A 21,245-nucleotide genomic window follows, 5' to 3' on the forward strand; every position below is an offset into this window, starting at 1 on the left:
GAACATAATCATTTGCATGATGAACCAAAGCATTTGCAACTTGTTCAAAGAAATGAAAAACTGCTTTTTTGATTTGCACAAGTGACACAATGATGTGAAGATTGAACAAGTAGTTTTGAGAATTTCAATTCTGATCTGAGAAATGTACCAAAGCGACAGAGAAAAACTGTAACAATGCAAGAAATAAGTATGAGTAATGTGAATTGGGACTCTTGACATCAAACCCACAGAGAAATGTGACCCAGCTCTGCAGATCCCCAGCACCAGTAGGCAGCTGTTTTTAATTATAAATATCAAACACTTAAATCACTGTACACTACCTGCCCAGCACCAAATGACAAAGCTAGCAAATAAATGAGGAAAATAGAGAAGCATTTAGCAGCTAAAATGTAGTTTTTAGTTTTCTCAGTTTGAGAACAAAGCTAGAGAGCTAATAGGTGAGAGAATATTGGACTTCCATGCATCAGGTGGACAGAAACACAACTCCAAATGTTGCTCTGTCTGCTGGATGGATAGACAGATTGTCTGTGAAGGTATGTCATTATCCCCAAGCAGCTCAAAAGGGGGAAATAATCAACTACTGGAGCTTTAAAGATACGACTTGGTCTGAATGGATTAGTGTGCCAAAATATATTAACATAACAAATTGAAAGTTTTTAACCTGATAGAAACTACATATTAAAGTGCCTCTTCAGAGTCATTACTGGAAACACAAAACAATCTGGTTAATCTCATCAAGAAGGATTAAAATCAGAAACAGTCTGCAGCACATTGAAATTCAGGTCATATGCTTCAAAACAGCTGCCACAGAGGCTTCTGGGGTAATCAGGCAGTCAACCACACTGATGAAACAGTCACTTACATGCATCATGCAAAGCAAGAGGCATACAGTGCATGTGATGTTGATCCGTTTTATTTATTTAATTACATACTTCATTTATCAAGAGAATGCAATATATTCAAAATGTTCTGCGTTTTATCAGATGGAGAAGTACAAAAACATTATTTACAACTGATACAAAAATGAAACACATGAACAGGCTTGCGTGAGTCTCTACAGGCATACAGCAGCAGCACCTCTGCAGGTTCATTCTTTGAATTTCCACTCCTGTCGGCACATGGGGCACTGCTGCTGGACTTGCTGCGAGTTCAGCCATTTCAAGATGCAATGCATGTGGAAACAATGGGAGCACTGACCCCAGACCAACGGGCAGTCGTCTCCAGGCACTTTGCCTGCAAAACAAGTTTAATATTTTACAATTCATACTAAAGAGTGGGTGTTGTTGTTTGTCAGGCATGTTGTTTTAGTTTTACTTTAAGAGATACTGAGAAAAGAATTCAACTCTCACAACGCAATTTAAATTGCCATTTAGGACATAAATTAGACTTTCAATACTGTATCATATCAGTTTTCCCACTGTTCAATGTATTATTTGGAAAGAAAAAAATACTATTAATCATGTATTGAAATACCTGTTTTGCAAGTAAAAAAGCAATAACAAGGTTATGGTATAGAGCAGAACCACCGACGGTGGAGCAATGGGTGTGCACTGTGGAAGAAATATTTGTAATGGAAAAAATTACACACAAACTACGATTACAAGAGACACAATTTCAGGAAAAATGGGAGAAATGGACAGACTATAGAACACAGCAAGAGGACACCACCACCACCACTGGACAATAAGGACTCTGATGAGAGAATAATTGCGTCGTGAAGTGTGTATAACCTGACACTGTAATTGTTTTAATTGAAAATTTAAATAAAAAAAAAAAGTAAAAAAAAAAAAAAAAAGAAATACCTGTTTATAGATCACTATTACTACATCATTTACATGTTTACATGTAAATGCTTTTTCTCGTTTTTCCCCTTCGTTTCATTTCAGCTCAGTGTGATAATCTCTACTGTGTTTTGCTGTCAATAACAGTGGTGTCTCTCTCCTCTCTGCTTTCTGTTTCACCGTGTGTGTGTCTTATCCCCTGCCCACACACACTGAGTGGAGCGGAGCAGAGGACAGGCAGGCAGACAGCTCGCTACATCAAGTGCAATAAAAGCTTATGTTATGTGGCAATTTAAAAGTAAAGATGCACAGACATCAACCCAAAACATCTGAAAGTAAGGCCAAAATATCAGCCTTTTTAAAATACATGAAATCTGGCCACAGCAGCGAGGATGGTAGCAGCTCTGCTGCTGATGGCAGGGAAGCTTGTCCTGAGAGCACTAGCAGCTCTCCTGAGAGAAGCCAACAGTCTCACAAGCCAACCCAGGGGAAACTGTACTGGACGCTTTTCCACCTGTCTATAACTAACTATACAAAAATCATGAATGATTTTATTTGTAAAAACATGAGTATCCATGGAAAAGTGTCAAATGTGCATTCGTAAAACAATAAATGAAAGATCGATCAAGTTCACTCGTCCTGGAGTGAGCTACTGGAATTATCAGAAGGAATAGTTGCTTTGGCTCAGATTTTTAACAGGAAGGCAGAAATTTTACAATATGCAAAACTCTTAATTATAAGAGCCAAAATGCTAAATTCTTACCTCGCATATATAGCAAAGCAAAATACTAAATTACATGCTCAGTCCTCAGAATCAAGCAGAACATTTCTCTTTATTTTATCATTTCCCTGTTCAGCAGCATTGCAACATAATGTAAGTGCTACTAACTTCACCTGACCTCACCGTTCTGTTTGATTACTCTCAAAATGCTGTAATGTGCTGAGTGTCTGTTACAGTAATTTAAATTATGGTTTAATGTTTAGTGCTTTTCAGTATTATAATATGCTATATTTAGATTATTGCTGTAATTTTACAAGTGATTGAAACAGAACAGAAAACATTTCAGAGTACACCCACAGTCACCATCGGGATACAATCTTGATATTGATATATATGGAAGTTCGGAATCCCACTTAGTGTAAAATGGTAGACTAGACATCATCCATACAGTTTATTTACAGTAATATTGCGCATTCAGTATGCTATTTAAATTTTTAAAAGTCATTCTTATTCTACATCGTTTCAGCTCAATTTGGACTTCTGCAGATGTTGTGCATTTCTTTTAACTTTTGTTTATAAAACCTTTGAGGGAATGACTGCTGCACATTGTTGATGAGAATTTACTTTTTTACTGCATTAATTGATAATGATCAATTTAGTTTTGAATGTGACAATGATAATAAATAAGTGAACAAACATATGCTATGTTATGATGTCATGATTTACTTGTGAGATTTTGAGGCCAAAATTATGGATGTGTTACCCAACCCTCTGGTAGGAAGGGACGCCTGATCTGTTTGAATTAAAAGAAATGCTAAAGATCCCTGTGACATAAATAACTATTTAATACTGATTTTATATTAGAATATATCTATTTTTTTTAGTTACGTGTATTCTTTTAATCTTAATATTATTCTTCCAACAATACCTAACTAAATGCACTACTTTGTCCACCACCGTCTTCAGCATATGAAACCAACACCCACAGACGTTTACGCTGGCTCGGTTACTCACAGTCTGGACAGCAGCCGTTGAAGGGCATCCTGCAGATCCCACAGTTTTCATCATTGGCCACCCACAACCAGGAGGCCACTCCGTTCCACTGTCGGATCTTTACTTTCATCCTACAAGTCTACAGGAGCAGAAAACACTCAACCACACACCCCCATATGAAGCAAAGCAGCTAACGTTAGCATGTGAGCTACAGTTCACAGATAACTTCTGTTCTAGCTTTTTTTCCTTCTAGTTGTTCACAAATATATCAGCTGACTTACGGGGCAGCGTCTATAGTCTCCTTCAGATATCCACGAATTAACATGTGATGTGTCTTTGCAAACTAGAAATCATTTTATATTCAGTTGTTAGTCAACAACATCCACCTAATACTTCAACCCGGGGAATCTCTGCTTCCGGTACGACAGGCTGCATGCTGGGAACTGGGAGGCGGCACCAGAGACAGCAGACAAATAGAGGATCTTTGGCAGCACTCGCGCATACTACCTGCTGCTTCTTCTTCTTTAAGTTTTGAGGCGGATTGCAATACCAACATTTAGTTGTATACCGTCACCTACCGTCCGTATCGGAGAAGGTAGAGCAGGATCTAGTTAAACACCCTCCTGACTCAGTTTAAGTAGAAGCTGGTGGAGTGGAGTGCAAATAACTGACAATAGTTTTTTTTCACTGAGAGACTATAGTTCTTGTTTTTCTCTGCGTTGTTTATAATATTTAAAATTTTAAAATAGTAACAATAACCAGGGTGGTGTCTTTACATGAAAGACATTAAAAAAGAACCCACATCTATCATTGTCCAGACCGCTTTTTTCTGACGATATCATTTCACTGTTCAATTTGTCACAGTCATAAAAATAAATAATTTGAATTTATATATAATGGCACTGGCTTTCCCAACAGCATCCGCACTATTGCAGGGGACTGTTTAGAAGTTTTATCTGGCCTCACTTTACTTATTTAACAATTATTTTAAAATTAAAGACAATATTTTTGGTGGTGAATATAATGAAACTACAACTTTATTTCAGTTGCGATGCTGCCCATTCTGTCATGTAATAAAATACATGAATGCAGTTTCTTTAATATGTATTTACAAATAAATACTGAAAAAAATCAGCTAAATGGGTCTGAATGCATTCAGTTATTTTCAATTCAACACAGATTTCAAACAATTTTAAACATCAAGTGACGTGCATTGTTGTCAGCCACAGTGTTCTTATTGATGACCACTGGATGGCACCAAAGGAAGATATTTTCCTACACATTGTGGTTTTGGCTCATGGTGACCAATATATAACACAAATTATCATGACATGACCAAAAACACGATCTGTTTCACAGTCATCGGATTGCATTAACCTTATATAGACAGGTGTGTGCCTTTCCAAATCATGTCCAATCAGCTGAATTTACCACAGGTGCACTCCAGTTAACTGTTGTGTTACTTTTATTTTGGATTTTCACACTTTATGTTCTTAATCTGCAAACTAAATTGTTATTATAGACGACAGATAAGTGTTATGGTGTAAAAAAAAAGAGAAAGAAAAACTCATCATTAAAACAATCTCCAAACATAATAACATCTGGTACTTGGTTCTTAGTGATTTCTTTTTTTTAATCAGAGTGGGTGTTTGTTTTAGACAAAAAGGGAAAGTAATGGGGTAATTTAAAAAAAACAACAAAAAAACCCAAACAAACATATTTCTCTGCTTTTCTCATTGCTCTCTTACATTGTCAAAGTGGTGAGTAAATGCAAGGTAGATGTAAGAGAAATCTGAGCCATTCTGTTTTTAAGGAATTTGACACCTTCTCCCTCTGGCCAGGGATCCAGGTTTCTGAAATTTGGTTCAACAGGTCTCCAAGTTTTCATTTACTCAATGCAAAATAAATGATTTTAATTCTGACATAAACTGCCTCTTGGCTGTCTGTGTAGTTTAGCACTTTTATCTTCTCCCCGTTCTGTTTTTGTTGCTGTTTTCCTTCTATCAACTTTTGAACTTTTAATTGTAGCCTATTCTGTTTTGCATGTACAGTACTTTTAATGTCTTCAGTGGTCTCATTGTGTTTTTATTGTGTTATGTTTCTGTGCTGCCGTACTGCAAAAAAGAATTTCCTCTTGTGGGACAGTAAAAACCTGAACTAAACTGAGCTAAACCGAACTAAACATTTTGAAAATATGAAACAAAATCAGTATTGCCCTTGTTTTATAAGTGTTGGTAAATTCACCTAACAGTTAAATTGGTAAACTAATTTATTTCTCTGAATACTGTTTACTGCTTTGTTTTTATCTGCTCTCAGTAACAATACTGTATAGTCATTGGTTTGTCTTTTAGCGAAGCATCGTATTCATTAAACAAATAATTTTATATGAGAAAAAAAAACGCCATTTCATTTTATTAAAAAAAAAAAAAGTTTTATTGTCTAGTTTGAAGCTGCTCTGTAAGTATTGTTCTATAAAGTTTTTTGTGGAAAAAATGGGGCGGGGATAAGTATGTTACCGTCACTTCCGCATAATATTTATTCAATTTCCGTTAGTTTCAACATCGCGCCACCAGAGGTAAACAACTGCTTAACAGCTTCTCGACGCCAAAACTTCTTTGTTCGTCTTCAACGCTAGCTGAAAGCTCAAGCACCACGATGTCTGATAAGATGAGTATGTCTCTGGACGACATTATTAAGTTGAACAAGAAAGGAGGCAGCGGCCGCGGCCGCGGCGGAGGATCATCCGGGTCGGGTGGAAGTTCAGCTCGTGCCGGTGGATCGTCGAGGCCAATGCGGAGTCGACAGAATAATTTCAACCGTGAGAGAAACAACAGATCCACTCCGTACACCAGGGTATGAAAGAGAAGCAGTTAAAATGGAGCTAAAGAGTAACGTGGCGAGGTGTTGTGATGCGTTGTTATCAATCGCGATTACATAATAATGGACTTCCATAAGCGATGTAGTTAAAGTGAAATATATTTTATCTGCCCCGTGATTTGCTTCACATTTCTACACGACGGCACCTACTCTGGGTGTTAAGCTGTGGGCTGTTTCCACCATCATCTTGTTTCACTTTCCTTGAGCAGCAGTGACAAAAACAGTTTGTAAAACGATGTCCCCGAGCGAGACATGGACGGCTCCATTATCAAGATGGCTGCTGTGCGTGGTGCTTGTTTGAGCTGAAGTGGTCAGTCGAGGAGAATCAGCAGCGGGCCACTTGCCAGCGTGCGAGAATTACCCGACGGTTTTTATTTTTGAAGTATTAAATGCATTTAGTATCCTCGCCGATATGCAGCCGAAGGAGCTGTGGGCTGGATCTTGAATCTCAAAATGGCTACAGAGAGAGAGAGAGAAAATGCCGGTTCCCCAATTCAGTCTTGTAAGGACTTAAACCGTTTTCATCGACTCCACCACCATCTCGATGGGACGGATTTCAGATTCGAACAAAGGAAAATATCCCCTTTAGACGGACTCTAACATGGAAAGCCTGGATGATGCCCCTGGCCTGATTCCCCACGCTGTTTATAGGGAGTAACTGCCATGCTGGGTATACACAAAGCGGTTAGCTTTCTAGGCCTATATCTGCCGCTTATTGTTGTTTCTTTGTATAGTCGTCTTAATCTAGCCTTCTTCATAGCGTTCAGGCATGATATATTGGGAATTTGTGATCAATTAACATTTCTGTAGTATTGTGAACACCAATTCATCAACATTTTTGGCAGAACACAATATCTGAAGAAAGTGTTGTTTTCTTTTGTTGTTCTCCACAGCCCAGAGAGTTACCAGACAAGTGGCAGCATGACATGTTTGAGGAGCATGTTGGTGGACGCAGAGGACAAAGTGCACCAGCTGAAAGAATTGTGGAAAGTAGCGGCAAGCTGCTGATTTCCAATCTGGACTTTGGCGTCTCTGATTCAGATATAAAGGTAATTCACTAAACCCTATTAATCCACTATGCTAGTGTCAGTGTGCTGTGGACATGACTCATAATTGTACTTTTCTTTGCAGGAGCTGTTTGCAGAGTTTGGAACATTGGTGAAAGCATCTGTACACTATGATCGGTCTGGTCGCAGTAAAGGAACGGCAGATGTTCACTTTGAAACTAAGGCAGATGCACTAAAAGCCATGAAGCACTATAATGGTGTCCCACTTGATGGTGAGGATGTCTCTCTCTCCTTTGGGTACTTTTTTAGAAGCACTTTAAGGGATCTCGCATGTTTTAAACATTCATCTTTTTGAAATATTTTTAGGCCGCCCAATGAAGATCCAACAAGTATCATCAGAGGTCGATGAGCAAAGCAGACAATCCACACAAGGGTAAGTGGTCATGTGCTCTGGATCCAGAAAGGATTTTGTGAATGATTGTGAATAATGAGGAAACCACAGACAAACACTTTTGCACCAAGCTTACTAAAGGTTATGATATGTACAGATGGGTGACAATTTAAAGGAATTAGGATTAGCAGAGAACCATGATGACAATACCCCCGTTGGGGTAATAAGGGTTGCTGAGCGGTTTGATGAGCATGAAAATAAGGTGAATCATATGCTACGACCTTCAGCCACCAAATCTCCTATGTAACATTTTTGGACTGACGTGTTAAGACATCGCTCTCAATCACAATCATAAAAAGACCAAATATGGGAATATCTTTTGGAAGAATGGTGCTCATCCCTCCAGTAGAGTTGTAAATTCAATACCAAGGAGCATTATTAAGCCCCTTCGTGTTGTTTTTTCTTTACTTTGTCACCCGTCTGTAAGTGGTTGATTTACTGTGAATGTAACATCTCATCTAAAATGCCTCCCTGTTCTTGGTAATTTTGCAGTTCAAACGGAGGGTTTGACCGGAGCAGGCTTGGTCAACCTAAGTTTGAAAGGAGGGAACGGGGAGAACGCGGAGACCGGGGGGAAAGGAGGCAAGGTGGCGGCGGTGGAGGTTTCAGGGGTCGTGGAAGAGGAGGAGGAAACAGACCTCAACTTTCTGCGGAAGAGTTGGATGCTCAGTTGGATGCTTACAATGCCAAGGTATGTACTTGGATAGAATATGATTTTTTTTAATTTTGTACTGGGAATATTTATTGATTGTTTTAATAATCATGTTTCTCATGTTTTAGTTTCAGATGGACACCAGTTAGAAGCACTCGGAGAGGATGCCGCTTCCATCACCGTTATTCTTATTTTGGACATGAATTTAAAAAAAGAAAAAAAAGAGAGAAAAAGAAAAGATCAGGTTAATCTGATATGGTCGATCGGACTTTATTACAGTTGTTCTGAAGCCATTTTATTGTATGGACCATTGTATTCTATTGATTTTATTTTTTTCTTAGTATTTTTGTAGCCATGTTTTCTGGGGAACTTTTATGTTTTGAGAATTTTTCTCTTAGGTCACCAGCTCTTGTGCCCTTTTTCCAAATGTATGGACGATTACCTTGAGCCTGCAACATGTTCGTTTTTTTTGTTTTTTCTTTTTTTTAATCATGTGAACTTGATTCAGTGGTCTGACAGACTGTTTAATGTACTGTTAAAAATTAATGTACATGAGTTTAGTAACTTGGTACTGTACACTTGACATGATGAACGTATTTCAAAGGGTTTTGTACATAAATACATTATATTGAATTGTCTTTGCCGTGTTTTTGTATTACATTTAACTGACATTGTCTGCCTTTTTTAAAAAATGAATGAAAACCAAACGTGACCAAATGTATAGTTCTATAGTTTTGTTAGACTTCTCGGATTTCTTCATATTGTCTGTGATCAGTTCCTCTTTAGCTTTTCTGATGCCTTAAACTTTGACAAAATTTGAAGTTAGCGTATATTGCTGGATTTTCCACAAGTGACAATCAGTGGTATAAAAGTATGATAATCCTAAAACATAATGTTGCACAAGAAGACAAAAGTAATGTCAGTTGTACATCATTATCTATTTTAAACATTCTCACATTAGCGAACACAAACTGCAGGTTATGCCACGATAAGTAAGGCTGTAGCAGCTTTTCATTTGTTAGTGGAAAATTATTATATTCTCTCAAACGTTATCTGGTCTCATTATGAGAGTTTACAGTTTGTTAAACAGAAGCATGAACACCATTCAGACAACTGTATTTCGGACATTAGTTGTAAGTGTCTTGGTTCCTCAGTTAGGCCAATTGTTGGTGAGAACAAAAAGAAATCTGTTTTCATCGTATGTCACCATATTCTGTAATCCCCTGCTCTCCATCGCAGTAGTCGACGATTGAGAGGAGTGTAGATTACTCAGTATTTCTCCCTAAACAACGAGCGTTCGGAAAAATACATTCAAAACCATATACTGTAAATATGTAAAAGATCAGAACGTGATTTTTGATGGCTCACAGCACGTTGCCCGCGTGCTGCGTGCGCGAACCTGTTTCCGGCAAACGTTGCGCGGGCAGCGCACGGGGCGGCGCCGTTCCCTTGTTCGCCATACTTGCACAGGAGCGCAGAGCAACGAACGCACTTACTGCAAAGGCACCTGAAATCACTACTGCATTTAATATAAAGGTGAGTCTCCTTAGATCCATGGGCAGCTAATAACAGCATTTTAAGAATAATCCTTACCGGAGCACGTCGCTGAAACCGTTTTGATTTCACTCCTTGCCTCCGTCAGCTGGTGATAACTTGTCAGGCTAATGTTAGCCGCCGGCTTTGGTTAGCTTGGCTGAATTGTTCCCAGCGAACCAGCTAGCCACTTGTCTCTCTCTTCAGTCCCACCCTGTGTGAGAGCGTCGGCGCCAAGAAAAGTTCAGCCCCATTGTTTATTACAAATCCATTTAATCACTCAGACATTCTAGCTGTTGCAGCTAACATTGCACTGTCGCTACCGTGGCGTGCTGTCAAAAGCAGTATGTTAGCCGGTTTTACTGAAAAGATGCCAGTCCACAATGGTAGCGTTGGCTACCCCCCCCCCAGTCATGACTGTAAGTTGCTGTTTTATCGCTACGGTAGCTGCGGTTAGCCTCTTGACAGCAGTCTTGACTTGACACACTGGCGGACATTACATAATTCTGTTGCATTTTAAAGAAGCCATAATCATGTCATCACAGCTCATTTCATTATAGGAAATATTGGTTTATTTATTACACTGATTTCTGGGAGCTGTGATTTGTGACATTAATGTGCCAGAAAAAAATGTAAGTCATACATTCACCACAATAGGAAAACATGATAATTCGTCAACGACTGTTGACATATTTTCAGTATAATTCTGTGAACTTGACAATTATTCATGAAAGATACTGGGTTCGTAGTGCTGTCGCCCTGCAGTTTGTTATTGTTTAATACTAAAAATACATTTACACAGAAGAAGCCCTGGCAGACAGAAGGGGTAAACTTCAGTGAGTCAGTCTCCAGCCTTCCTTGTACTCGTTGTGTCTATGAATTTGAACTTTCTAGATTCCTGTCTTGTTCAGTGAGCAGTCTCCTGGCTAGAGGCTGCTTCCTCCCACCCAGCTGGGTGGGGTAGGTCTGTCACATTGGATTCCAGTGCAATCCTGAGATGTGTTGACGTTTTGTGTGACAGTACTTGATGAGGCCTCTTTTTTTTTTTATTACTTTTGGACAACTCCGTCTTTTGTCTTCTCCCTTTGAACTCATTGAACTGTGGAAAAAGAGCACACATGATCAGTCAGAGCAGAATGACCAAGAAGAACATGATCAATTGTTACGTCAAAGAAAACACAGTAAAGCATGGACTTTTTCATTAAGACTAACATCCTGCTACTTCATCCATGTACGGTAAGCCTTTCCACTTAAAAGGAGGGGAGAGGAACTCCTTGATTTAAAAAAAAAAAAAAAAAAATCACCACAGTGACAGTTTAATGCCAGCAGTTATATAATGCATTAATGCATTCACTTGAAAGCCCCCTGCTGGATCTACACAGTCATTCTCATACAGGTTGAATGACATTTGAAGTCAGATTCTTAATATCCCAAGGTACCAGAGAACTTGGCTTATATATAACGATTACATTTTTTAGAACCAGAAAATCATATCCTTTGACTGTCATTTAAAGGAGCTATTTGTAAGTTTTGCCAATGCTACATAGCCAACATTAGCATTAAGAACTGGTTACTTGGCATTCTTGCCAAGATCTTCAGCCATTGTTGTGTTAGGGTAGAATACGCGCTCTGAGCAGAGCTACTTGTTCAGGGCAGACTGGATGCTACACTGATTCGGTATTGGAAGGTGACAACATGGTCCAACCAGACAGGGGCTAGCTGGTTAGCATGCTAACTTCAGTAGAGGAAAAGAATTGATAGAAATAGAAGTAAAACAAGAGGGATGCTTTCGAGTAAGGGGATGGAGTACGAAGCTGAACTTGCACCGTTTGTTCTAGTCTGGTAAATAAACAGCTGTTAATGTTAATGTTGCCTATGTTGCAATAGCGAAACTTACAAATTGCTCCTTTTTAAAGGGAGCTTTGAACATAGACAGTCTGTGCAACCAGTTGAGGTCAAATTTGAGCATTACAACATTTTACAGATATTCTCCAAACCTTGGATTAGTCACCTGTTAATGGTGCCTGTTAAGCAGGTTTTTGGCCCCTGCTCAGGCATGTTTACGACTACATACTAAAGCCTCTCAGTCGGCAGAATTCATTCCTTTACTGCTTACAGACACTCAGCTGCTAGTTTGGGCAGGTCAGACAAGAGACCCTGAAAAAGGTATCCTCATTGACTCTGACTTCAAACCAGACGGGGGAATCTGTATCTTGTCTCTGCAGGTCTTACACTGATCTGCAACCATATTTACATTAAAGGGATTGCAATAGTTGATTATGGACTTTTGTTCTAACGATTCAAGATATTAAATACTTCACAGCTGTTTTTGTCTCCTCATTCAAATTTTGCAATGTCCATCAGTAATGGGAATTCTATTTTTAATACACAGTGGTTTAATAATAGGACTGCACCTGTTATCATGCCTTTAAACTTTCTCAATCAGTTCACCACAATTTACTTAGCATTGTGGTTGAGGTTGGCTGCAGAAAGGATTCTGTGGTTGTTGTCGTTGTTTAATGTTAAGTGTTGTGTAATGTAAACGGATGTCAAATAGGTATTAAAGCATTATTAGTGGTTGAGAACTGTTTGGAGATGAAAGTAAAAGTTAGTTATGTGTAGTTATAGCCAAATGCATGTCTGCAACTGATGATTATCTTATTGATCAGCCAGACATTCGTTTTGTACATAAAAGATCAGAAAACATTAAAAATCACAAGCCATCACAAGTTCAAGTCTTATATGATGATTGGGATGATTGTTTTTTGTTGTATTTGTCTGACTAACAGTCCAAAACCCAAAGAGATTCAGTTTAAATGAGAATAACATCAAATCCTCACAATTGAGAAGCTGTAACCTTACAATCTTTGTCATGACTTTGACAATTAATCAATTATCAAAACAGATGCAGATTTGTTTTATATTAATGAACAAATCGATTAATTTACTGATAGTTTCAGCTGAATCGCTGCAGGTGAATGTCAAATATTCTCTGGTGCATCTGTAGCAGGTCTTACACAGATCTACAGTGCCATTTTTTTCTGACCTGTGGAAAAGCTCAATGTTTGGCACTACAGTGAAGGATCAGACAAATGCCCAAATAAGAGTTAACATCCTTGAAAAACATGCTGATTTTTCCACGTTACTGCAAATTAGTGTTGTACACAGAACCACCCTAATGATTTCTCCTGGAGCAGCAGAGCTCAAAATGTTATTTACAATATGAAAATCGTTGGACTTCAGTAATTAAAGATAAACGTCTGAGATGTTGCAGGAGAATGTAACGTTAATGAATGGACAGAAATCATAATGATTCAGTGTCTACACTGCATTGCTTGATCCTCAACTAGGGATTCGGGGCCTGTTGCGCCTGCAAGTGCTGCAGGTAGGATGGTCTTAATGTGAATTGTAAGTCTTTTGGCATAAACAGTGCTCTTCCTGCTTTTGTTACTCATTATGTCACTGTAGAGGAATTTTTTCCAACACTACCCTCCTTAGAAAGAGGTGACCCTACCATAGGAAACACAGAATGAACAAACGCGCTCATTTGCTGTCAATGAAATTTAAACCAATTTTTATTAATTTAAAGCTTCAGATCACAGTCCCTTTCCTCTGACCTAAATAATGTGTGGGCCTGTGAGGGGCCACGCCACCTGAGGGATGGGCTTTGTATCATGTGATTCATGATGCTTCATTCATGGCTCTTAGAGGTGATGTTTTTTCAGAGAAATATGTTCAGATGATATCACACAGCAGTTAGGTCATTTACAGCAGCGTATAGAGAAATGCTGCTGCGGCTGCCTTATCAGCACAACCTCACAGAGCAGCTACAGATCCAGTAGGCTGGATGCCCTCCATCAGCATTCCTCCCTGGCATTATTGTAGTGGTAATCTGTTCGTCCAGTGATTTACAACCTTTCCTCCAAGCGGCAAATGTCTACTAGGGAATACAAGAAGATTCAAAAGTCTTTGTTTCTCCTGATCTTTGCTTCTACCTGCTATATTTTCCTCCCCATATGCCATTAATGCCCCCTGATTTTCTTCCCCCCTGCACCACGCAATCTGTTTCCAGACATGGCTGAGGATGAGGTGACTCCAGAGCAGCTAGCAGCCATTGCCGCCGAAAACGAGGAGCCAGAACCGGTGAACTACAAGCCACCAGCCCAAAAGACTGTGAAAGAGATCCAGGAGCTGGATAAGGATGATGAGAGCCTACGCAAATATAAGGAAGCCCTGCTTGGCTCTGGGGTTGCTCAGATTGGTAATGCAGTGTGTCTGAGTGTGTGTGTATGGGGGGGGGGGCAAGAGAAAGTAAAAAAAACTGGAAATTAGTGGTTAAAAATATAGTTGGCTCATTTTAAGTAGCAGTGGACTTAAATTCCGGGAACACTGTATTTTACACTCTGTGATCGAGGGCTACTGTTTCCACGTCCGTCACCGAGAGTAAATATCCTCTATTAATATAATAACATTAGCACAACACAGGCTGAGCAGATGGTTTCTTTGATGAACGGTTAAACAGTGAAGCTTTTGCACACCTCAGTCACATCCATGCCCTTTTTACGGTTTCCACATTGTGGTCAGACTCAGAGAGAAACCTGGGTAGACTAACGATGATTACCCACAACGCAGTTCGACTGCTGACAGTTTGGAGATGCTTCACAGCCCTGTATAGTGATGGTCAAGATTCAGAGCTTTTTAGGTGATGAACTTAAAACAATGACATGATGTGCTTAAGTTAAACTGAGAGATTTCAACAGCTCTGTCCACCAGCTGTCTGTTACTCCTGAGCTGCACATCTACTGAGCTTACGAGCAGCTTAGAGATGTCACAATACCAGACATTTGTTAATCACTATCAATACCAATGAAATGATGCAATTCTTGATCAAATTTGATGCCTTTGTTGCTTCTATTTCTATCACTTCTTCTTTTACTGAAAGTTAGTGTGCTAATCAGTGAGTCAGTGTAGTCCAGTCTGCCCTGAAGAAGTAGCACTGCTCAGAGGATGTATCATTATCTCTTGTCTTGCAGTGATGCTCTTGATAAGATTGGGAGGCAAACAGCTGTTAATGCTAACAGTGGCTGTGTGACAATAGCAAAAGTTACAAATGGCTCCTTCATCCTGTGATTATCAGTATTCTGTGTTTCAGTGCAGATAAAATATTGCTTCAGTGGGACTGAGAATAAGCCGAAGTTTAATTAATCCAGAGGCTGTTCTAATTACCGCCGACTTGTTCTGATTTCAGCTCCCCTGAGCCCTCGCACTTGAACAGCTGCTTGTTAGGAGACACACATCATGTGCAGGCCTCATGTAAATATTTGGAGCCTGGTCTAAATTGTCTACACAAGTGTTGGCGCAACAAATACCAATACATTAATTTTACACTCAGTCACTCTTTGTGTTCCATCCTGATGTTATGATTTCTCTAGTTAATAGTATTTTACGTAAAATGACTTAAAGGATAATACAAGTCATGGTAACCAACCTGCATCCTACACAAATCTAAATGGTATCAAATTAAAGTTTCTAAAAATGTCATGACTTGGAAAGTATGTCTGAACATCTTGTTTGTCTGTATTGAACCATCTGTTTCTTTGAACCTGTCCCAGATCCCACTGCTCCCAATGTCCAGGTGACCCGGATGTCTCTGATCTGTGAAAGCGCCCCAAACCCCTTGGTCCTGGACCTGCAAGGTGAGTCCCTGTTCAGACTGCTGTATGCAACAAAAATAAAGATTTACCTGATTGTTTACTTAAATATTTGCCCTTTGCAGAAGAAAAAAGATGTAACTCATCAGAATGAGTGCCCTCAGATCATTTTTGAGGGGTAGTGGAGCTCGTACATCAAACTAGAAGAGATCATAAACAGTATTTGATGAATCCAAAAATTCATAGTTGAACTGAGATCTAGGCCAAGTGGAATCGCCAAAATCATGCTCCACACATTCCATCTTCTATTTTTCTCCTTAGTCTACTCACTGTTTCAAAGCGTCAGTGACTATATTTGTCACAGTCAAATATAGCATCACTATTGACCCCAGCACAGACTCTGATTTTTTTGTTTTTTTTAATGTTCATTTTCATCCAGCACTACTTACAGATCAGTCCAAAAGGTATGACTATGTCGCGAGCATGCTGTAAATAATGTATGATTCACTGATCGCCTACAGAGGTATGGAGGTGGTACATAAACAGCGTTTCTTTCCTGTGTGACTGGTGGCTGTAAAATGTATTTACATTACTCCCAGTGACGATCTAGTGGTTAAGACCTCTGTCTCTGGAGCCGCTCGTCGCCGAGCTGGCCTACATTTCATTCGATCCAGAACATTCTGTCCTGTGTCTCCCTTCCCTTTCATCTCTCCTGATTCTCCTACTTTCTCAGCTAAAAATAATGTCTGCCCACACAGTAAATACAATTTAAACAATTTAGGTTTTGAGTAATAGTGGGTTTTTGAAAATCCCTGCCAGTAATTTTATCTTGTAACCCAAATATCCCACAGTGCTGCTGATACTCAGCTATAAAGCTAACTAAAAAACAAGCCACATCATTATGATGTTTTTAAGACACTGTAGTGTTATTGTCATGATTGGATTGATGTTGGAAAAGAGACCTGCAGAGGAGGAAAGATTTGTCTTCAAAGTAATGATGATGTTACTTTTTCTGTCCTAGGTTCTGCTTTTTCAGCTGAGCTTGGAAGTCAGCTGCAGTACATAACTCATATTTAAACATCAGTAGCCTCAAACAATGTCACCCCTGTTTTAATATTGATGTGAGTGAGGAGTGGTTGTTTATAATCTGAACACAAGTTGTAGCAGTTTTGAAGCCTCTATTTGTCTAGTTCTGAAAACTGGCCAGACAGTTCCTTGGCCATCAGAGAGTAGTTCTTCAGGAGCACAGCCTTTTCAGGGGGATGAAACTAAAATTGGAACTAGGTCCCTGCAGTGGAAATGCAGATCAAGTGTCCCAGTATCTCAAAATGTTTCTGAGCTTCTGGATTTGTTCTTTTTAAAGGTTCAGTTCCACTAATTAAAAAACAAAAGCTGTTTACTTAACCGTATTAATACCCAACCATGCTGATAGGTTTTTATTCAGGGTACTCTGGATAACTAGATGGATAAGTTTGCATTACATTTCAATATTTTAATATGTGGTATAGGGCTGTAAGTAAGTATTATCATTATCAATCAATCTGAAGATAAGTTCCTCAACTAATTGCTCAGTTTATAAAATGTTGTTTTTTTTTTATGGAACTTAGCTTTTTTCTGAGCCCCAGGTGATGTCTTCATCTGCTGGTTTTGATTGACCAACAGTCCAAAACATAATATACTGTCACATCTGACAAAGAAAAGCAGCAAATCATCTCATTTTAGAAGCAGGAATTATCAAAAGTGACTGAAGCAATAAATCGTTTACCAAACTAGCTGCAGCAATATTTTTTATATAATAGACCAAGCATTGCAGCTCAAATACAAGTTATATAGTTATATATGCTTTGTCTATATCCATTAACATATACGATGGGGACAGATTATCAGAATAACATTTGAACACAACATCCCAGAAAAGTCACCCCAAAAAATGGAACTGCAAAGCAGTTGTACATAAAAACAGACTTTTCAGCCCATTTAAGAAAGTTTCAGATGCTACAAATAACATCAGATTTATTTTATTTATGTTGTTTTTGAAGTTACAGTAAAGGCCTGCTGAGGATGAGTCATACAAACTTAGTGAGTGAGTCAGATCAGTTCCACTAACAGAATAAATGCAGCCTCTGTACAACAGTCCCATCTGATGTTGGACTATTATGAAACCCAGGCACCAGTTTAAAAGAAGAAAGCCCAGGAAGAGGACAACACATGCTCAGCTCAGCAAACACGCTGAAAGCTAACACTGAAACCAAGAGCCACAAATCCACGTAGAAATAATAGAAAAAAACAATCAGAAAGTTTTAAAGTTTTCTTAAGTATCGCAGTAATCCATTGATAGTCCATCCATGAGTACATTGCAAGCAGAAAGGGCTAATTGCTAATTTGGCGTACTTATATTTGTGCCAGTTTGCCAACATGTTAACAGACAGATAGAACTGGAATAAATAGAAGCTAAAAAAAACAGAACTCAAGTTGTACTCTACAGCTAACTAACTTGACTCCATGGCAACATTATGATGTTACTATGGCAAAGTGTGTATGTGCACCCTGTGACACAGGCTGTGATTAAATACTTGTATAGGGCGATGATCGATGTGAATATGAAAGCTGTATGTGCATGCAGCACCAGATGTTTGGTGTTAATCCAGTGTGTGAGTATATGCAGGCGAGCAGGTATATACAGTAGGTGCTATAATTAAAGGGACCCTCGAAAATATTCAGGAAAATCCGTTTGGTGCCCATTTTACCCGTTTGATGAGAAGATGGACTTAAATGTAACAACAAGGTGGAACTTTTACTGAAAGTAACACGTGAGGCAATCATGGAGGCAGAAAACAGAGATTGGGAGTAGTTGTTTTATTCCCGAAATGGGTCACATGAATCAGGGAAGTATACGTTGTGACTGATGAGACCCAAGCCGAACGCGGGTGTCTGCATCACTGTCAGACTGAAAGGACACACTGGAGTTTTCAAACTAAAACGGAGTCTCTGTGTTAGGGGCTCACACTCTGGAGGGTGGATGTCAGGGGTAAATGTAGAAAAATGTGTTTATAATGTGTTCATGTGTTTTAAAACTAACACATATTATAGTGGTTGTAGCTTTACAGCAGACTAGAGTAGAATAGAGTCAAAGCTGACCTGCCAGCGTCAAACACTCACATTATGTTTGTCACACATTGTTGATAAATGATGATATTAAAACATCTCTCAGGCTTCCTTTAGAGCACTTTGTGCTCCTTAATGATGATGTTCTTGTTGCTAATGACTGACAATTCATTAGTCTCTGCGTAAAGCTTTCCCAAATGAAACAAAGATGGATTAAGAGCTTTCATTTTATTGGCCCACCAAGTGACTTGGATAACTGCTTACCCTGAATGAAGTTCATTCAAGACTCAGAAACATTATAGAGCAGGTCCTCAGATTCAAGCTGTTGTGAAGGCAGTGTGAAACACCTGGGAAATGAAATGTCTTTATTCTCAAACGAAAACCTCTCGGTGAATGCATAACATTGGCTTGGTATAGCAGGATATTGTGTCCTGGGTTCTACTAATGATGGCATCACCGTGACTATGATAAACAAAATATTGATGTCTGTGCTTTTTTTCATTTGTGGTTTCTAACAGGAGACCTGGAAGCCTTTAAGAAGCAGGCCTTTGTTCTGAAGGAGGGAGTTGAATACAAAATAAAAATCAGCTTTAAGGTGAGAGTAATGGCTGTTTTCATAGAGTATCTGTCCTTGTTATCTGCTGCCGTTGAGAAAATGTGTCTCTCCTTAAAGATCAGTCAAGATTCGATTCAATTTGACACTAATAATGTTTTGGGTCATTGAACAGAAGTCAATGTCAATATGTGTTTTTCAGTCAAGACACAACTTCCATAAACAGTGATAGCACATTATCCTCTTGTTAGGAAATGACTTCTATTACTTCCTTGCCATTACAAAAGGTGAAATGACAAAAAAGGTAGAAGCAGCAATCGCAAAAGCTCTGAAATAGTATTGCAATCCTAATGCAGATTTTAAGACTAGTAGCTATCATACTACATTAAAAAATCCCCAGAAGTAACCAGTCTAATGTCAAGTTTCAAGGACATTTTTTAACCATTTCCTCCTGGTTATCACCAAAATATAAACCATCTGTCTTTTTGTCTCTAACAACGTTTCTGTCTCCTCAGGTGAACAGGGAAATAGTTTCAGGTCTGAAGTACGTGCAGCAGACATACAGGAAAGGAATGAAGAGTGAGTGAACCATTTCTCTTGACCTTTTTTGAAATTATGTACACAAACACACTGAAGCTCAATATTTAAAACTAGTTACCTGTGTTTGTGCCGATGTCTGGAATTTAGCTGTTTGGCTCTGTTGCCAAACAGCTTCCCAGGTAAATTTTTTGAAAACCTTTCATCATCGATCTAAAATCCAGTTAAAATTAATATTTCCTTTTTTCTCCTACAGAATATAGACATGCTTTGTTAATTATACATGTCCTGTGCTTAAGCTACATTCTTCCCTTTCATAGTTTACATTGAAAAATGTACATAATTCTTAATAAAGCTGCTGTAGATGACACTGTTCATAAAGTGATTGTGTAAATTCCAATAAATCAATGCTTCCTCGTGAGGAGAGGCTGTTTGATGATACTGAAACATTATACTGAAATGAAGTCTAATAGTTAATAAGATAATTGACAGGTGAATGATCATTTGGCCTGTTTCACAATGAGTCATTCAACCATTAATGAAGCAGCACGTTCTCTGTGTATGTGTGTGGACATCAGTTACACCTCTCATTATGTTCATGCTTATGAGGCACTACATATCAAAATAAGTAAATGAATAATAACATTAACAAATAATCCTATAAGCTTTTTATAAATGAATTTTTATTCTTAAATGAATCAAAAGAAATCAAACAAAAAAACATTGGAAAAGATATAGTTTTCCCCTCATCTGTAAAATGTTGCTGCACCTGAAGACTGGCCCATGTTTGCTCGACCCTGATGTGAACAAAAGCAGTTTCTTACCGTCTTTGTTCATTTGTCAACAGTTGATAAGTCAGACTACATGGTGGGCAGCTACGGGCCTCGTCCCAATGAATATGACTTCCTGACCACGATGGAGGAGGCTCCTAAAGGCGTGCTGGCCCGCGGCAACTACGTCATCAAATCCAAGTTTACCGACGATGACAAGCACGACCACCTGTCCTGGGAGTGGAACCTCAACATCAAGAAAGACTGGAAAGACTAAAAGAGGCCTTTGCGTTCTGCGGGGTCAAGGGAGTCGACATCCCTCAGCCCTGTGCGTTCCTCAGCCGCTCCCCTCATCCCCACCCTGTGTCCACCATTTCTGCCTTCTTTGTTTTTTACTTTGTTGTGCATTTCATGCTCTCATGCCTTAGTTCCCGCCTCACCGTCTTAACACACCGACGCCCTTCCCACCTCTCTATCAGCATCAGTAGCAGCAGCAGTAGCAGCCCCTCCCACCCCCGTCCCCGTCAGTCCGTCCAGCATTTCCCTTCCTGCTCAACATTTGCTTGGTTGCACACGAGTCACCGCTGTTCACCAAGCTGCCATCCTCAATCACT

The 21,245-nt window shown here is 39.1% G+C and overlaps 3 protein-coding genes across 3 annotated transcripts; 2 read left to right on the forward strand and 1 right to left on the reverse strand.

Moving 5' to 3' along the window:
• Positions 1-897: 897 nt before the first annotated feature.
• On the reverse strand, positions 898-3,935 carry anapc11 (APC11 anaphase promoting complex subunit 11 homolog (yeast)). The gene is made up of 3 exons (XM_023413669.2): positions 3,777-3,935; positions 3,517-3,634; positions 898-1,233 (listed from the first exon to the last, which is right to left on the reverse strand). The coding sequence occupies exons 2-3, from the start codon at positions 3,623-3,625 to the stop codon at positions 1,088-1,090; spliced, it is 255 nt and encodes an 84-aa protein (XP_023269437.1). The 5' UTR covers positions 3,626-3,634; positions 3,777-3,935; the 3' UTR covers positions 898-1,087.
• A 2,099-nt stretch (positions 3,936-6,034) lies between these two features.
• On the forward strand, positions 6,035-9,120 carry LOC111660396 (THO complex subunit 4-like). Its single transcript, XM_023413662.2, has 6 exons — positions 6,035-6,348; positions 7,266-7,421; positions 7,504-7,651; positions 7,746-7,812; positions 8,323-8,521; positions 8,611-9,120. Exons 1-6 carry the CDS (start codon positions 6,151-6,153, stop codon positions 8,629-8,631), a joined length of 789 nt encoding a protein of 262 aa, XP_023269430.1. The 5' UTR covers positions 6,035-6,150; the 3' UTR covers positions 8,632-9,120.
• Positions 9,121-9,918: 798 nt separating this feature from the next.
• LOC111660417 (rho GDP-dissociation inhibitor 1-like) lies at positions 9,919-21,239 on the forward strand. Its single transcript, XM_023413696.2, has 6 exons — positions 9,919-10,018; positions 14,088-14,276; positions 15,628-15,711; positions 19,290-19,366; positions 19,840-19,903; positions 20,709-21,239. The coding sequence occupies exons 2-6, from the start codon at positions 14,090-14,092 to the stop codon at positions 20,906-20,908; spliced, it is 612 nt and encodes a 203-aa protein (XP_023269464.1). The 5' UTR covers positions 9,919-10,018; positions 14,088-14,089; the 3' UTR covers positions 20,909-21,239.
• Positions 21,240-21,245: the final 6 nt, after the last annotated feature.

This window comes from Seriola lalandi, unplaced genomic scaffold, assembly GCF_002814215.2.
Source record: "Seriola lalandi dorsalis isolate HSWRI2012SDOR001 ecotype SW California unplaced genomic scaffold, Sedor1 jcf7180002054518, whole genome shotgun sequence".
NCBI lineage: Eukaryota > Metazoa > Chordata > Actinopteri > Carangiformes > Carangidae > Seriola > Seriola lalandi.

Coding starts and splice junctions, on each gene's coding strand:
- LOC111660417 (XM_023413696.2), top strand. CDS start 14,090: ATGGCTGAGGATGAGGTGACTCCAGAGCAGCTAGCAGCCATTGCCGCC. Junction 19,367..19,839: donor AAATAAAAATCAGCTTTAAG/GTGAGAGTAATG, acceptor CTGTCTCCTCAG/GTGAACAGGGAAATAGTTTC. Junction 19,904..20,708: donor ATACAGGAAAGGAATGAAGA/GTGAGTGAACCA, acceptor ATTTGTCAACAG/TTGATAAGTCAGACTACATG.
- LOC111660396 (XM_023413662.2), top strand. CDS start 6,151: ATGTCTGATAAGATGAGTATGTCTCTGGACGACATTATTAAGTTGAAC. Junction 7,652..7,745: donor TAATGGTGTCCCACTTGATG/GTGAGGATGTCT, acceptor AAATATTTTTAG/GCCGCCCAATGAAGATCCAA. Junction 8,522..8,610: donor TGGATGCTTACAATGCCAAG/GTATGTACTTGG, acceptor CTCATGTTTTAG/TTTCAGATGGACACCAGTTA.
- anapc11 (XM_023413669.2), bottom strand. CDS start 3,625: ATGAAAGTAAAGATCCGACAGTGGAACGGAGTGGCCTCCTGGTTGTGG. Junction 1,234..3,516: donor CAACGGCTGCTGTCCAGACT/GTGAGTAACCGA, acceptor CTTGTTTTGCAG/GCAAAGTGCCTGGAGACGAC.